At 39.2% G+C, this 12,299-nt stretch overlaps 1 protein-coding gene across 1 annotated transcript; it reads left to right on the top strand.

Moving 5' to 3' along the window:
* The first annotated feature begins 2,118 nt into the window (after positions 1–2,118).
* LOC126815282 (cytochrome P450 1A1-like) lies at positions 2,119–3,756 on the top strand. Its single transcript, XM_050540848.2, has one exon. It carries the CDS (start codon positions 2,167–2,169, stop codon positions 3,679–3,681), a length of 1,515 nt encoding a protein of 504 aa, XP_050396805.2. The 5' UTR covers positions 2,119–2,166; the 3' UTR covers positions 3,682–3,756.
* The last annotated feature ends 8,543 nt before the right edge of the window (positions 3,757–12,299 follow it).

Raw genomic sequence — 12,299 nt, 5'->3', positions numbered from 1 at the left:
GACGTTATCAAGACCCCGGACCTCAAGATTAGTGAGCCAAGGACAAGGGAAAACAAAATAAATACTGTTATCAGTAATAAGTGATATTTTCGCTAAAGGGAGATAACTCCGCATGTTCCCTTGTCCATGATGTTTTCTGCATTTTGCTTTTTATCAAAACTTAACCAATAGCAGATTGTTTGCATAGGATGAAGGCATGGGATGTTTTCGCCAATATTCAATTTTATGTCAACTTCACAACTGTTAGTATAAATAAAGCATTTACTTGACAATTATCACAATTTTCATTTGGGCCTAAATCGAGTTATTGCAAACACTTTGCTTGGAACTCTCTGGATCTGTGTTCCTGGTGTTATAAGTTTGTTCAGTAGGGAGGACCTTGTAGCGGAACTTCGCGCTAGAAATTTTGGCTGCAGGCTGCCACACTTGGATTAATACACATCTGATAACGCCACTGGTTTCAAGACTTACCATTAGAAGCTCTACCCAATTAAATAATCATTTCATTTAATTAATCATCTATACCGACTAAAAATCTGGCGCTACATCCACGCGTGGCGACAATATTTAGACCACGAACAAATATACTTTTCCCAAATATACATGGGTATTTCGATAACTGCGTTAGTATTTCAACAGAAACTATTGTCCCCTTTTCGGCAACAGGACACACGTTTCTTCGGAATCCGACACTGCTACATCTTCCCCTCTTTAGTTCTCCTATAAGAAATTTAAATGACCATGAAATAAAATAGACAAACCAAGTTAACTTTGGTCTATGAACTGTCTGGGTTTTCGGGAATCAAAGTACTAGCATATAGTCCCCCACCAAGAGAGAAGGTGTGTGGGTGGAGGTGGTGGGGGGGGGGCTGTATATGATATTTTAATGTGATATCATATAACCAGAAGCAAACCCCCTCTTTTGAGAAAGCTATTATGTTCGTGTTTTGAGCCATGTATGATCGTCTAGACGAAGCTCAAATCGGACTATTGGTATTTTCGAAACTTGTTGACTCTTCATTAATAGTGAGAATTCGGATATTCTATGCTAATTTGATGAAAGGTGACAACGGTCACCCTTGTAACAGTTTCAAATGAGTCATTTTAGCATTTTATAGCCGTTGCGTCAAGCCGCGGATTAAAAGGGACAGAGGAGACGACCGCCCCACCCCACACGAGGCCTTGAAAGCGCTCCTGAGATTTACAAAAAAATAATAACAAAATCAATAGCAATCGTAATTAGTAACTGCTTTCCGGCAAGATAACGGCTTTTGCATTTTATTGCGTATTTTGTTGACATTCATTGTGTGGCGGGATTTGGAATCCCCACCCCACCCCTGCTATTCAGGGCTTCTCAATCCAATATGTGAAACAGGCATAGCCTAGTAAATCACACAGTAAATTAGATTAAATAAGACCAGTCCCCACCCTAACCCAAAACAAACCATATATCAAATCCTATCCCTAACCATTAGTAAATAAAATCAACTAGATATAAGTAACCCTAGCCCTAACCCGGTGATGTGGAACAAACACGATTTTTTTTAGAAAATCCAATCCGTAGTAGGAAACACACCAAGGAAGACCATCAGCGCCACCAACACCAAAAAAACAGTGAAACTGCCTTTGTATATAAATCTAATGTATTTTATGTATTTTTAATAAAACTAGGAAATATCACGAACTAATTTTTCATCATCCTAGGTCAGCGCTTATGTGGAGACTTAATCTTTCCCCCAAATTCTTAAACCAACCTACAACCTCGCCAACAATAACGAGCCCTAACCTTATTTACATTTCAGCGACCTTGACGAAAATCAAGCTGACCATAGCAAACAGATTTGGCCCAATTTCTGCCTGGATCAGTTTGTGTTAGGATTACTACGTCCGATGTAAACAATCCACGTGCTATCGAGGCCATATGATGTGACGTCACACGTATACCTAAAGGTGAACTTAAAGGTCGATCGGTCAGTCATCTTCTAAAGAGTTAAAAGAAAGCTTTCACATTAATGCTTTGAAATAGATTGACAACTGGAGTGTTTTTGTCCCAGTATTGTGGCCGGGTTATGGATCGTATATAATAGTATATAACAGTTTTATGGTGGGCTGTTCCGATACGCTTGGTTGTAATTTGGATTAGTGTTGTCAAGAAAGAAAAACGAAATGTTGCAAGATATAATGACGTACATAGCAGACCCGTCATACAGAACACAAATAAGTTTGGTAACATTTGTGCTGGCATTGATTTGTGCCAAGATTATATTGGATTTAGTTAGAAAGGACAACTTCCCTCCTGGACCAAGTGGCGTGCCTGTTTTAGGTTATCTACCTTTTTTCGGTACTCACCCGCATCTCACCTTTAATAAACTAAGAGGGAAATATGGCGACATCTTTAGTATCAAAATGGGCAGTTTCCCAGCCGTTGTAATCAATGGCAAGACGTTAATTAAAGAGGCTTTGGTTACTAGAGGGGATGATTTTTCAGGTAGGCCAAATTTCTTCCTCGCCTCACTATTTGGAGAACATAAGCTAAGTTTTGGACGTTTTTCAGAGAGTAGTATACTGCACAAGAAGATGGCATACCACTGCTTGTATGTCTTTGCAAATTCCCGAAAAAATCCCACCGAAGACATGATTTACGAGGAAGCAAAGATAACAGTTTCAGAATTTAACAATATGAACGGGAAACCCTTTTGCCCAACGAAATTTCTCTATGTTAGTGTTGGAAGTATAATTTTTCAAATCTGTTTTGGAAAGCATACAAATATTCGAGAAGAAGATGAAACTTTTAAAACATTTCTCATAAATAACCGTGAATTTATACAATTTGCTGCATCTGGAAATCCTGTTGATGTTATGCCATGGTTGAGATACATTATGCCATGGAAAGTCTCGACTATGATCAAAATTGACGAACAAGTTAGGGAAATCAGAAGTCAGAAAGTTGAAGAAAGTCTGAAGACCTACACACCGTCTAACCCGAGGCATCTCGCAGATGGATTGATTGCTGCCGTTAAAGAAGCCGAAGCTGACCCCTCATCCGATTTTACAGCTGAAAGGATTTACTCGACTTTGGATGACCTCTTGGCTGCTGGATTCGAAACAGTATCGAATACTTTGAATTGGGCCCTGCTATTGCTAACAGCGCACCAAGAAGTTCAACGAATGGTCCATGAGGAAATTGACGATGTTTTAGGACAACGACAACCAAAGTTGGAAGATAAAGCTGAAATGCACTACTGCATGGCAACAATTAACGAAATCCTGCGGTTTTCAAATATAGCACCGCTTTCCCTGCCCCATGCAGCTACCAAGGATACTGAGCTGAACGGTTATATCATTCCAAAAGATACTGTTGTCCTACCAAACATGTACTCAATCAGCCACGATGAAAAGCTGTGGGGTGATCCTTTTAATTTTAGACCAGAACGATTCCTTGATGCTGAAGGAAAGCTGGATAATAACACCACAGACAAATTCACGGCGTTTTCAATGGGTAGACGTAAATGTGTTGGTGAGTTTTTGGCACGCATGGAACTGTTTCTATTCTTCACAGGAATATTTCAGAATTGTGCTTTTAGCAAGCCAGCTCATATCAAGGACTATTCATTTGATAGCGTTGCCGGCCTCACTCTCTCCCCAGTTCCATATGAAATTTGTGCTTCAATGAGAGAATAGATCCAGTTTCAAACAAACTATGTCATATCCTTAAAATATGGAGAATCATCATTTTGATAAGATATTAATGTTATAAATCCAGGAATTTCTAGTAATTTTGTTGTCTTGTTTGCAGTCAATATTAACCTGAATTTAGTAGTTTGAATTTTGTACTTTTGCTTTTTACTACAAAACGTATATTCTTTTGCTTTTTACTACAAAACGTATGATTTTGTAAATCGTTGATCGCAATTGTCGTTTGAGATTGGGGAAAGTGCAGGGGGTAAGTAGTTGGCCTTGCCTTGGACGCAAAACTGGCGACAATATGTGTATATTATATTTACGGTAATTCCCCTTTGCACAGATTGAAATGTGTGAAGCGATCTTGTACAGAGTGCATGCTAAGTTAGCATCTTGAAAAGTTTCTTCTGTCATCGCGAAGTGACATGTTCTTGGGTTGCACATAAATTTGTACCCCATTCGGTGACATGTTCTTCGTATTTGATGACGTTTTCATTTGTAAGTCTTGTATTCTACCGTTTGGCTTCTACACAACTGTGATGGCTATGCTAACTTTGGTTTCTTCAGAAACAGTTTGGGGTAGTAATTACGCTTTTGGTCTTCTTCTATTAGTGTTTAGTTTACTATTCTCAGCTCAGCTCACGCGTATGGGTCTTTCCTGCGCGAGGAAAACGGACTACCTGGAGTAAACGTACGAAGTTGGGAGAGAGCCCCTATCTCCAAGCCACATACACTCACACCAGGGATCGAAACCACAACCGCAAGCCAGAGGTGGTCGGCCAGCTAGAGCTCCAAGGGCGACATTCTAGACCCCCCCACCCATGTAGGCTACCCCCACTACACTTTGGGTAGAGGTTTCTGGTATATGTATGTTTGTTTTGATAAACAGCAGGTGTGCCTAGAAACTGTTTGGCACCATGTACAAATTAGATGGACCGTGAATAATTTATATTGCAAATCCTTAATGTCCGGACTGGATTAATCCCCTGGCTGAAATGCCACGGAAGCCCTTACATCATCAGAGAAAAGGAGGTATATTATGGTCGTTATGCGTCATACTCACACAAATGAAATTAGTGTGTCAGTGTGGAAGATAAATATGATCATTAAATTATAAAATTAGAAATTATAATATGCTTTATATCAAAGTGCCGAAATGTTTATGTTCCCATTCTTAAACTCTACCGTGATATGGGGTGGGGGGGGGGCGAATGGTTGTAACATGAGATTGTGAGGGGATATCAGTTCATGTATACGAATATACATCACCTATACTACTTTTGAAAAGGGAGCCACGGTAGCTCAGTGAGTAGGACGTTGGCTTCACTAACCATGGAGCAGGTTTCGGGATAATGCGGTGTGGTTCTCCTTCTCAGTGTTGCAAGGCAGAGAGCCTAGCACTGGACGACGTATAGCCGTTCGGATGGTACGAAATGTCGAGTTCCCGTGTACCCATTGGCATGCACGTAAAACAACCCTCGGTAATGGAATTCGTTATAAGCGTACGCTGTGGCACCGCTGCCCGGGCATGATTTCCCTCATAACACACTATATGGTGTATGCTCGTCTTCTTTAGCCCAGTAGGACGTTAAACCAGCCAAAATCTTTAGCTTGCTTAGAAACACAATTCCGCTACAAGGTCCTCCCTTCTAAACAAACTATTTGCCGGAAAATTTTCTTTGTCACCTGAATTTTCTGAATGAATCAATCATTAACTAAAACGTATTTTCCACAAAGCTGTGATGGTTGTTTATTTTTAACTAATTACACAATTATACAATTATATCTCCATGATATGTGGTCGTATTCTCCATTCTCTGATGTTTGAGTCTGAAAAACTGAAATACATTGCTCGAAAAATGGACGGTCCACCGAATCTGGGAGGTGGGGGGGGGGGGCATATAAGTTCTCCCAAAACAGTATCTCTACTAATATATCTGTAAACTTTTAGTTCAGATTAGATTTGAGGCTAAATTCCAAACAAATATTTGAATTGAAACAAAGCATCTATATATATGGAATAAACTATAACACATACTTATGGAAAATCAGCTAGCCTACTTATTTATTTGGGCGACGTTTCGAATAGTATTGTCTCAACGTTATCAAGACCCCGGACCTCCTGATTAGTTATCAGTAATTAGTGATATTTTTCATAAAGGGAGATAATTCCACATGTTCCCTTGTCCATGATGTTTTCTGCATTTTGCTTTTAATCAAAATTTAACCAATAGCATATTGTTTGCATAGGATGAAGGCATCGGATGTTTTCGCCAATATTTAATTCTATGCCAACTTCACAATTGTTAGTATAGATAAAGCATTTACTTGACAATTATCACAATCGAGTTATTGCAAACACCTTGCTTGGAACTCTCTGGATCTGTGTTCCTGGTGTTTTAAGCGTTCCACAAATGTATAGTTTGTTTAGTATGGAGGAACTTGTAGCGGAACTTGACGCTAGAAATTTTGGCTTTAGGCTGCCACACTTGGATTAATACACATCTGATAACGCCACTGGTTTGAAGACTTACCATTAGAAGCTCTACCCAATTAAAAAATCAATTCATTAATTTAATCATCTATACCGACTAAAAATCTGGCGCTACATCCACGCGTGGCAACAATATTGAGACCACGAACAAATATACTTTTCCCAAATATACATGGGTATTTCGATAACTGCGTTAGTATTTCAACAGAAACTATTGTCCCCTTTTCGGCAACAGGACACACTTTTCTTCGGAATCCGACACTGCCACATCTTCCCCTCTTTAGTTCTCCTATAAGAAATTTAAATGACCATGAAATAAAATAGACAAACCAAGTTAACTTTGTTCTATGAACTGTCTGGGTTTTCGGGAATAAACGTACTAGCATGTAGTCCCCTATCAAGAGAGAAGGGGTGTGTGTGTGTGGGGGGGGGGGGGGCGTGTATATGATATTTTAATGTGATATCATATAACCAGAACCAAACCCCCTCTTTTGAGAAAGCTATCATGTTCGTGTTTTGAGCCATGTATGATCGTCTAGACGAAGCTCAAGTCGGACTATTGGTATTTTCGAAACTTGTTGACTCTTCATTAATAGTGAGAATTCGGATATTTTATACTAATTTGATGAAAGGTGACAACGGTCACCCTTGTAACAGTTTCAAATGAGTCATTTTAGCATTTTATTATGGAAGGGTATCGCTGCCAATATTAAATGCTCTGCGACAATGTCGTTGTCATTGATTATATGTAAAAAGTACAATGTACAAAGTCCTAATACCGATAATGATAAAGTCAAAATACCTCTAAGGCAAGAGTTAAATGTAAAACGTTAAATGTTAAATGACAAATGTTTTGTGGGAAAATGCTTTTTTTTACGTGTCTGCATTTTACATTTCTCTCATTACATTTTACATTTGCGCTCTGCCACATCCCATTTATCCTTCACGCTTTCTACATAGCAACTTTCGCACAGCATCAACTTCCATATGCAAATGTAGGATATCACGTGATCCATTAACATATACGGAAACCCGGCACACTATAAACCAGCACACTATAAGGATATCCGCCGCACGATAACAGTAAATCAAGCTGGCACACCATAAGAAACTATATACACGACCGTGCGTAATCATGAATGTTCCAGGAAATAATTGATAGATTCAAACAGCCAAAGAAACATACCTTCCAGTAATTTATAACACAATAACTGGAATTTCGTATTAATACCCGTATTTTGATATTTTAAACACCCCCACTCTTTCCGGCCTCTCTATAAACAGAGTTGAGTACAGCCTAATTAACTTTGATCCATTACAAAAACCAATATACATCTACAAGCATTGTGCCCAACAAATAAATAATATATTTAAAGAGAGGAATGATTATAAATTTTTTAGTGTGGACATAGATCATTTTTGATTAAGCCCCGTATCTTTATTTTAGTTTAGTTTAGTCTAGTCCCCCTCCCCACCCTTCCTTCACTTCAACTTTAATCTTATTTTGTAAAGTTAAGCAAATATGAATGTGCCAGAAAATTATTTGCATATTTGAAAAGAGCAATCAGTGATACGTATCATGGTATCTGGAATTTCGTATTTAGACCAGTATTTTTACTTGAATACCCCTTTAATAGTGTGATATTTATTGGATTTGAATTATGAAAATACGAGTGTTCCAGAAAACTATTTACATATTTACAAACAGAAATGAACGTGCTTTTCACTAATATGTAAAATGATATGTGGAATTTCGTATTTGGACATTGCACAGCCCCCACACCCACCCCCGTAATCATGGTAAAGTACCATCCAAAGTGTCAAGGTAAGTACATTTTTTTTGTGTGCTATCCTGATTTCCTGTTATAGTGTCGTGAATATCCTTGTTCTGGCTTATAGTGTGCCGGGTTTCCGTATATGTTAATAAGTCACGTGATATCCTACATTTGCATATGAAAGTTGATGATGTGCGAAACAAGCTATGTAGAATGTGTGAAGGACAAATGAGATGTGGCAGAGAGCAAATGTAAAATGTAATGAGAGAAATGTAAAATGTAGACACGTCAAAAAAAGCATTTTCCCACAAAACATTTGTCAGTTAACACTTAACATTTGACGTTTTACATTTAACTCTTGCCTTAGAGGTATTTTGACTTTATCATTACCAGTATTAGGACTTTGTACATTGTACTTTTTACATATAATCAATGGAAAAGACATTGTCGCAGAGCATATAATATTGGAAGCGATACCCTTCCATATTTTATAGCCGTTGCGTCAAGGCGCGGATTAAAAGGGAACCGAGGAGACGACCGCCCCACCCCACACGAGACCCTGTAAGCGCCCCTGAAATTCACAAAAAAATAATAACAAAATCAATAGCAATCGTATTTTTTTATTACATGAACTTTATGTCAACTGTAATAAAACTGCTTTCCGAAGAGATAACGATCGGACTCGATGAAATACGATCTATGTTCTACCGGGGCGCTCACCAAGTTTTTAAACAAACTTATGCATTTTATTACGCATTTTGTTGACATTCATTGTAGGGTGGGATTGTGGATGGGGGATACATTTGGAATCCCCCCCCCCCCGCTATTCAGGGCTTCTATATCCAAACAGTCATAGCCTGGTAAGTCCCGTGCAACTTTCTCAACCTATTCCAGAAATACAAACTGCCAGTGCTCTCACTGTGCTATGCGTCTTAATAGAATATGCCTAACCTAAGGATACCGAGCTGCCCGGGCAAAATTTCCCTCATAGCACACTGTATGGCGTATGCCTGTCTTCATTAGCCCACTTCGGAGCGGAACAGTAGGACGTTAAACCTCATTTCATTTCATTTAAGGATACCGAATAGTCGAGTTTGTTATATCGCTCAAATGACTCACTAATCGGGAGGTCCGGGGGACTGATCCCGGTGTTGGCCGAGAAAGTACCTCGGGGATTTCCTGGGTGGTCTCCCCTTGTCAGTGCTGGCAAAAAGAACGGCGTCTAGTCGTTTGGAATGTACATAAAACCGAGGTCCCGTGTACACGTTGAAGTGCGCGCAAAATAATCTTTGACAGTTAGAAATGGAAATTGGAGTAGACTGTCGCACCGCTGTCCGGTCAAAACTCCTCTCACCACTCGGGTTTGACGCTAAACCCCATTTCATTTCAAACTAATTTTGATGCTTAGCATGTGATTGATTATTACCTTCTATGACACACAGCTCAAATATAGCTCGACAGCCTTTGTCAACATAGATTCTTGCTCCACGTTTACCATAGCTATCGCCATGTATGCAGGGTGCTCTAGAAAGTTGTCTTCTAACTCTGATTGAAGTTACAGTGGCTATATCTTCAAGAAAACTCCTCTTGTACCTTCCATCTAAACTCCCCAGTTTTACAAGTACGCCACATTTTCTGTTAAGGGCAAAAGACTCTGAAAAAATTAACATTGGTTCATTTTGTCAGAGGGTGCTTATCATTTGACCATTGTCAAAAGCGCGTGATGTTTATTTGAAACATCGTTGGTATAGCACTACTGTTTCTTTTTGTTACGAAACAGTGGGACACTACTTAAAGGGACATTATGTAAGATCAGATAAAGAGCTGACTGTTCCCGCTATAATAGTTAAACAATAGATAATGGAAAGGGAATATGTTGAACATTTCGTCAAATTACTTCATTCTGGGCAAAGTTATCGTCGTTAGAAGAACAGTGTAGCATTGATTGTCATTGCTACCGTTGTTAAGATAATAAACAAAGTCTCGATTATCCATTTTTGAATTAAATTATTAAATGGCTGAACCGTTTTAATCTACTTAAAATTAGAGCCATCCGATGGCACCGAGACTTGATTATGGTCTTGTCATGTTAATTCATGTCTAATTAATAATTTATATAACATTTAAGGCATAAAGAAAGACCTACTAAAATTTTTCGGCTTTTGACTAATCAGGGTGTGTAGACATTTTTCATTTTTTGATTTATATAACTAACGAACACGAACCAAAATAGAATAGCAAAATAAATGTATAAACTTCTTACCATGAACAGCAACGAGTAGAATTAGACTGCAGATTACAATCTTAAACTCCATACTGTTATCTGAGAATCACCTCACCACCTGGGCTAAAAGTACAAACTGAACATACCACACACATTTTCCCTGATTCATAACCGTTTAAGAGGAAGAAATACTTTTATGTCGAGCTTGAGATTAATATAGAAATTTTTGATTGATATGTAACAAATAAACGTCTAATATTTGAACGCTTGGCTTCTTACTATATATACAGTCACTGTCTATAAGTCATATGGAACGAGATGATATATTCATCCAGTTTCGTTAATACATAAGTATATTGCTTGATTGATATGTCTGTTATACCCGAGAAGCCGTGGTCAAAGCGTAAGACACTGGCTCTCTACTCAGGAGGTCTCGGGTTCACTTCCGGTGTGGGCCGAGAAAGTTGCTCGGGAATTTTCCGGTGCGGTTTCTCCTTGTCAGGGAGACAGATTGGAGAGTCGGACTAGGACAGCTGTGTACGTAAAAAAAAACTGGATAGTTGGAATTCGATGTATGAGTAGGTCTTAGTATTACTGTCCGTGCAATTTCTCCCCCTGAGCACACTGTTTGGCGTATACCCGGCTTCATTATCCCAGTCGGAGCAGAAGAGTAGGGGTGGGGGCACGATGGCTAAGTGGTTAAGTGGGTAAGACGCTGGCTCACTAGTCAGTGGTGTAGGAAGGAGGGTCTGGCAAGGACAGCTGTCTAGTCGCTCGGATGAAAAACCGAGGTCCCATGTATAGAGTGGCATGCACGTAAAAGATCCCTTGGCAGCTGGAATCCGAAATAAGAGTAGGCCATAGGGACGCTGCCCGGGAACATTTCCCTCATAACGCACTTTATGCCGTATGCCCGTCTTCATTAGCCCAGCCGGAGCAGAAAGCACCCCATTTCATTTGCAGAACGGTAGGACGTTAAACCCCATTTCATTTCATTTCATTTATAGAACAGTAGGACGTTAAAACCCTTTTCATTTCATTTAATAAAAACGTCTAGAAAGCTAAGCAGACGCAAATGACGGTCGTTAAAAATGTGGAATGTTCACGTATTTCACCGAACGCAATTGATTACCAATTACAATACCAAATATTTAAAAAAGGGTGTAAATAACTTTACATAAAAAGATTAATTTGTACTTTGTATATACTCATATGACATTTATTCCCGTCTATTTTATGGTTACAAACAATAGAGTTATACGTCCTTTAATACATAAGTATTGCTTGATTGATTGTCTGTCGTACCCAAATGGTTATTCTCCTGTTTATATTAGCACTCTTTTTTACTTGATGTACGCTCGTAGTTGACAAATTTTGCATTAAGGATATAGTATGATTCTGATCGGTTATAAGCCGGGTCTCCTTAATTCGCGACAGAGGTTCAGTACTATGTGCATCGGTTCATATTAACCATTATCCGAATTCTAATTCTGCAAAACCTTTTTGTCTCCATAAAACCAATGTAATGACAACATATGTATGTTGCACTTTTCTATGATGACCAATTCTTCGTGATTACCCACCTTATGAAGACATTAGTTGATCCATATAACGACGGATGTCGTGCACCAGGCAGGCATTCTTTTAGGAAATACACATTTGTATTTTGACTACCATAGTTATCCTGTGGTATGAAAGCCGACATCCACCTGTGTACTCGTTGGCGTGCACGTAAAAGATCCCTTAATACTTGCAATGGTAACCCCGCTGTATGGGCAAAATTCCACTGATAGCACACTGCATAGTATACCCCCGTCGTCATTAGCCACGGTGGATCGTTGAGTACGGTGCTCGCTCAATAAACAGGAGGTCCCAGTTTAGATTCCGGTTTTTGTCGACAAAGTTCGATTTGTCAACATGATTTCCCATTGTCAGTGGCGCGAACAACGAACAGTGTTTAGTCGTTTGGATGGCACGGTAAAGGCAAAACCCGTGTACACATGGGCATGAACGTAAAAGAACCCTTGACAGTTGGAATTCGAAATAAGAGTAGGCTGTAGCACCGCTGTCAGGGCAAAATTGGCCTCATTGCACACGGCATGGCGTATTCCCGTCTTCATTAACC

Source organism: Patella vulgata, chromosome 3 (genome assembly GCF_932274485.2).
Source record: "Patella vulgata chromosome 3, xgPatVulg1.2, whole genome shotgun sequence".
Lineage (NCBI taxonomy): Eukaryota > Metazoa > Mollusca > Gastropoda > Patellidae > Patella > Patella vulgata.
The sequence above is the reverse complement of the archived record's forward strand: the minus strand, read 5'-3'. Positions and strand labels throughout refer to the sequence as shown.

Excerpts from the sequence above, each read along its gene's own strand:
- LOC126815282 (XM_050540848.2), top strand. The coding sequence starts at position 2,167 with ATGTTGCAAGATATAATGACGTACATAGCAGACCCGTCATACAGAACA.